The following is a 5,940-nucleotide window of genomic DNA, read 5'->3' as shown; positions in this document are numbered from 1 at the left end:
AGAGCGGCTGGTCGAGTTTGGCTTCGAAGTCGGCTAGCCTCTTGTTAAGATAGAGGTCGAGGGGTGGTACCTAGGCTTCTGTTTCGAGGCACCGGATAGGGGTAGCCTTATAGGCCCCGGTAACTACTCGGAGGGCCCTGTGTTAGGCCTTTGATAGTTCCCTAGCAGGGCCTTCCGGCTTGCCCTCTAGCTTGGTAGGCTTGTAGAAGTTCGAGGCCCCGTAAGCTAGGGCGCTACGGATACACTTGGTATAGACCTCACGGGCCTGTAGTAGGCCAGGGCCCCAGGTCTTTACGGCAAGCCTAGTTAGGGCAAACTCCTGGGTTTCTAGCTTTTTGGCCACCTTTGCGCAGTGGGGGCCCCATTGTAGCCTCCAGTCTAGCCAGACCCCTAGGAATCTAGCCGACTTCGAAGGGGCTATAGTGGCAGTACCCCCTCCGGGCCGTAGGAGCTCTAGCGGTCGCGACCACTGTTTCCGGCCCCTATTGAAATGGATAAGTTCGCACTTTTCCGGGGCAAAGGCTATACCCCGGGTCTTTGCCCACTATAGGCAGGCCTTCTAAGCCCTCTATAGCTGATCGTTACAGGCCTCCTCGGCCCTCCCGAAGGCTAGAAGGTTAGTATCGTCGGCGAAGCCTATCAAACTGACCATAGGGCTAGCCTGGCGAATGGCCTGGTAAAGGGAGGCTATATAGAGGATGAATAGTATAGGGGAGAGGGGTGACCCCTAGGGGACCCCAGCCCTTACTGCTATATCCTCTGTTTCTTAGCCGTCGAAGTGAAGGACTAGGTATAGGGTAGGTTAGCTAGGTATAGGGTAGGTAGAATAGGCAGGGTATAAGGTAGGTTAGCTAGGTATAGGGTAGGTAGGATAGGTAGGGTATAGGGTAGGTCAGCTAGGTATAGGGTAGGTTAGCTAGGTATAGGGTAGGTAAGATAGGTAGGGTATATGGTAGGTCGGTTAGGAGGTAGGGTAGGTAGGATAGGCAGGGTGTAGGGTAGGTCGGCTAGGTATAGGGTAGGTCAGCTAGGTGTAGGGTAGGTAGGATAGGCGGGGTGTAGGGTAGGTCGGCTGGGTGTAGGGTAGGTGGGATGGGCGGGGTGTAGGGTAGGTCGGCTGGGTGTAGGGTAGGTGGGATGGGCGGGGTGTAGGGTAGGTCGGTGTAGGGTAGGTGGGATGGGGCGCTATGTGCGGCCGCGAGCTCGCGAGCCCATTTTTAGCAAAGGCCATACAAACTAGTTTTGCGGAACCTGGGATTCTACCCTAGAGTCCGCCGGCGCGTGCGCCCTGCTGCGCATCGGTCGGTGGGTATATGGGGAGAGGTACTAAGATGTGCGCTCCTACCGACCAAGTTCCACCACAGCGGTTGCCATGCGGTTAGGTTGAGGTTGCTGCAGTTACGAGCTCGCGAGCCGATTTTTAGCAAAACACATACAAATGAGTTTTGCGGGATTGGCTTTTTCACCCCAGAGCCCGCCGGCGCGTGCGATTACTTGTACATCGGTCGGTGGGTATATGGGGAGAGGTACCAAGATAGGCTCTCCTGCCTGGACCAAGTTCCACTATAGCGGTTGCCATACGGTTAGGTCGAGGTTAAGATGAGGTTGCTATAGTTATAAGATAGGCACTCCTGCTAACTAAGTTCCACCGAAGCGGTTGCCGTACGGTTATGTTGAGGTTGCTATAGTTATGAGCTCGCGAGCCGATTTTTAGCAAAACACATACAAATGAGTTTTGCGGAAATCGGGTTTTCACCCTGCAACCTGCCGGCTCGTACGCGCCGTTGCGCATCGGTCGGTGGGTATATGGGAAGAAGGGTTGCAAATACTATCAACAATATAGGCCGGCGCGGGTAAGAGTGTGGGTTACGGGCGCCCACATTTCCAGCCCCACCAAGCCCACCAAGCCAAAAAATGACCAAGGTGTAGGTGCGAGCTCGCGAGCCCATTTTTAGCAAAACACATACAAATTGAATTTTGCGGAAATCGGGTTTTCACCCTGCAGCCCGCCGGCTCGTACGCGCCGTTGCGCATCGGTCGGTGGGTATATGGGGAGAAGGGTTGCAAAGCTAATACAGGCCGGCGCGGGTAAGAGTGTGGGTTGCGGGGTGCCAAGGCGGCCGCTCCCGCGCCCATATTTCTAGCCCCACCAAGCCAAAAATTTTGATGAAGGTATAGTTCCGAGCTCGCGAGCCCATTTTTAGCAAAACACATATAAATTGAATTTTGCGGAAATCGGGTTTTCACCCTATAACCTGCCGGCTCGTACGCGCCATTGCGCATCGGTCGGTGGGTATATGGGGAGAAGGGTTGCAAATACTATCAACAATGCAGGCCGGCGCGGGTAAGAGTGTGGGTTGCGGGGTGCCAAGGCGGCCGCTCCCGTACATTTCCAGCCCTACCAATGTGGGTTGCGGGGTGCCAAGGCGGCCGCTCCCGCGCCTACATTTCCAGCCCTACCAAGCCAAAAAATGACCAAGAGAGTTAGGTACGAGCTCGCGAGCCCATTTTTAGCAAAACACATACAAATTGAATTTTGCGGAAATCGGGTTTTCACCCTGCAGCCCGCCGGCTCGTGCGCGCCGTTGCGTATCGGTCGGTGGGTATATGGGGAGAGGTACTAAGATGTGCGCTCCTACCGACCAAGTTTTACTATAGCGGTTGCCATGCGGTTAGGTCGAGGTCAAGCGGAGGTTACCATGCGGTTAGGTTGAGGTTGCTGCAGTTACGAGCTCGCGAGCCGATTTTTAGCAAAATACATACAAATTGAATTTTGCGGAAACCGGGTTTTCACCCTGCAGCCTGCCGGCTCGTACGCGCCGTTACGCATCGGTCGGTGGGTATATGGGAAGAAGGGTTGTAAAGCCGATATAGGCACGCGTAGGTACCGCTCCCACGCTATAAGCCCCTATCTATAAGCCCTCTAACCTTCGTTTTCTAAGGTCTATATACTTATAGTTAGTAACTCTCACTAGGTAGTCTGGGTTTCCTAGGCTCCTGGAGACGGCTTGATAAATAGTAGGTATTGTCCTATATACTTGTCGGTAACGATGATGAAACAGTAGCTCTTAGAGTCTCGGGCACCTGTCTGGACTATGACGAGGCAACTCTAATCTGAGATGCCTGGCGGGTGTATATAGGTATTATCGAAAGAGCTGTAGGGGGACTGTCGGGAAACAGCTCGGCACCTCTCTACGGTCACCCGCGAGGGTCGTCCTTAGTTCCATTTCATATTTCGCCGCCTTCGCGTAGCTCCCTACGGTCTGCCGGGGTTCTGCCGATTGTGGCGCGTTTAACCACGGACCCGTATCCGCCCCGCGGAGCGGTATCCGAGGTTATCCCAAGGCGCGAGGGAGCACCCCAAGCGCGCCAAGGGGTTAGGCTAGGTATTACTATTCTATAGTTATCTGGCTTATAGAGGGCTACTTGTAAACTCGGCCCGTATCTACTCCATAGAGCGGTAACCGGGGAAATCCTAGAGCGCGAGGGAGCACCCCATGCGCGCCGAGGGGTTTCACAAGCCCACGGGTTGCTTAGTATCTTAGGGTATTTAGGCTACTACTATACCAGCCTATAGTAGCCAGGGGGGCCTAGTGGGATATAGCGCCGAAGAGCCTCGTAACTTAGAAGGTTTTTAGCCTAGTAGGACGCAGCGCCGAAGAGCCTCGACCCGAAGGGTTGTTAGGTTAGTAAAGGGTTGTTAGGTTATTAGCGAGCTAATGTAGGTCAATATAGGTTACTGGCTTAGGTAGTCGGCAGGTTAATAATGGGTTGCTGGGTCACTGGGGGTTGGCGGGTTACTATGGGGACGGGCGTTGTACAGGCGGGATTAAGAGGGATATTGGGGGTTAGTATACCTAGTACCTAAGTATGTTTCCTATGTATATAGTGCCGAGAACCACACGTCTAGCTCGTCAAAATCTATACCCTTCTTGATCAGCTGGTAATAAACAAGTTTGGGTGGTTTACCACCCTCTATAACTAGAACAAAAGGTTCTTTAGTGTTATTCTTTACCTTGCCGACTAACCAGTAGCCAGCCTCCTTCTCGACCTCAACAAGCCACCCAAGTAGCTGCTGAACTGTCCACTGGGGATCCCCTCCATCGTAGCTATGGGGCCGGGCATTTTGCCCTAGCCGGCTAATATAGTTGTCGAGGTTTGTGTGTCGGTAAACTAGGGTCTGGTTTGTCGATGTCGAGACTTCTACGAAGGTGCCCCACTCTGGGTGGTTTTGGAGAGTCCAAACTGACATCCAGTCATCCTCGCTCCAACCGCTATCACCGAACCGGTAGAGAGCGCTTGGGAACCACGTTGTCCTCCTAATGAGGCCGGCTCTTTGGTTAGACTTGGTAAAGGCAAAGATGGATGTATCGGTCGGGTATGGGAGGATCTATCGTGTGACGCGTACGAGCTTGAGCAGGTCTTGGAACCACCGTTCGGCTATAGGGTTGCCTAAGAAAAATGAGATCATCGTAAAGATCCGCTGGGTTGCAACGCGGTAATTACAGGCAGACCAACCCCTCCGCGGGGTTGTGTCCCGCCACTCAAACAGGGTCCTGATGAGGTCTTGTGTGTCTGTGATCGACATTTTGTTGCCAGTGGCTAGGTGGGGCCCGCATGGGTTTCCATTTGGACCACCAAGGCCACGATCAAAGAAGAGAGGGTACATCTCGTCCCAGCAAAATGCTGGAGGGTTGCTAGGAGGGTAGGTGCTGACGGCGTCGGGTCGGAGTTCCTCGTACTTCTTGTTTTGGTTGTGGACTTCTTGCCAAACGTCAAGGTCGAACTGTCGGAGGACAAGGCAGTGGAGGTAGTCTAGCCACGTCGCTAGTGCTTGTGGGCGGTTGTGCAGGTTATGGTCTTGAAACCAAGTCTACGCCTAGAGAAGCTGGATTTGTACGTTACGTACATTGCGAACAGCCCGCCATCGCCGGGTATACTCGGTATAGAGAAGCAGGTTACCAACTAGAAGCCGGCGGGTTATAGGGCCACGGAACCGCCAGAATTCCCATTGGAATAGGCCCGGACGCCACCATCCGAAGCTATGCTGCTGTATAGAACGAGACATACTAAGGCCGGTACGTTGCCGTTCGACAAAGCGGGGCTTGTCGTTGGCGGCGCCGGGCGGGAGATCGGGGTTGCCTTCTTGGGCGTCTTCTGCGAGAACTTCGGGAGGGGCCCATTCCCTCTGGGTCCATTGATCGCCGTAGAGTAGCGGTTCTTTGAAGATCGCGTTACTGCCATAGCAGTAGCGTAGGCCACGTAGTACAATGACCATGAGGACGGTCTCTACAAGGGTAAACATAGGTCCGGTACGCCCGAGAATGTATTCGAAGAGGAGACAATGGCGATTGATCTAGCCGCGGAGGAAGTGGATTATGTCGGCGGTTGGAACCGAGAACCATGGGAGCGGCTTAGGGTTGTTATTTGGAGGAGGGTCGATAGAGTCCCAACTTGACTGGATGAGCCGGAACAACGAGAGCGAGATCCGGTGTTCTTCACGGATGCCGAAAGACCGGTTGGTGCTTTCTTAGAGGTTGAGAGCTGCTCGCTGCTTTGACAAGATATAACCCTTCTTTAGCGTAGCTTGGTCGGCGATTGACGCCCGGCCGGCCTGGCGTAACTGGCGGAGGTAAAGAGGGTCGATGGCCAAGTTTTCATATACTGGGGGCTATAGGGTATAAACCTTCTGGGCGTCGAATGGCGCCTTGATGAGGTTATAGTATTGGGAGTAGACAAGGCCGCCGGCTAGGTCCGCGCCAGTGGGAGTTGAAGTGATTGTGATACTACCGACCTCGTCGGTTATTGCCTAGGAGTAGAAGGTAACCTATGGTTTTTAGAACCCGGAAAGCTCGATCTTACGACGTTTTAGGTTATTAAAGAGGGTATGGCCTCGTGCGATATTATATTTGACCTAGTCTTTGTTATCTGGTTAGTTCT

The 5,940-nt window shown here is 53.5% G+C and overlaps 1 protein-coding gene across 1 annotated transcript; it reads right to left on the bottom strand.

Moving 5' to 3' along the window:
• Positions 1–4,885: 4,885 nt before the first annotated feature.
• P884DRAFT_321262 (uncharacterized protein) lies at positions 4,886–5,474 on the bottom strand (the record flags this gene model as incomplete). Its single annotated transcript, XM_069445402.1, has 2 exons — positions 5,168–5,474; positions 4,886–5,104 (listed from the first exon to the last, which is right to left on the bottom strand). Coding segments are annotated over exons 1-2 (357 nt in total), but the record flags the coding sequence as incomplete, so codon positions are not given.
• Between the last annotated feature and the right edge of the window lie 466 nt (positions 5,475–5,940).

Source organism: Thermothelomyces heterothallicus (assembly GCF_042370625.1).
Source record: "Thermothelomyces heterothallicus CBS 202.75 unplaced genomic scaffold P884_scaffold_59, whole genome shotgun sequence".
Taxonomy (NCBI): domain Eukaryota; kingdom Fungi; phylum Ascomycota; class Sordariomycetes; order Sordariales; family Chaetomiaceae; genus Thermothelomyces; species Thermothelomyces heterothallicus.
The sequence above is the reverse complement of the archived record's forward strand: the minus strand, read 5'-3'. Positions and strand labels throughout refer to the sequence as shown.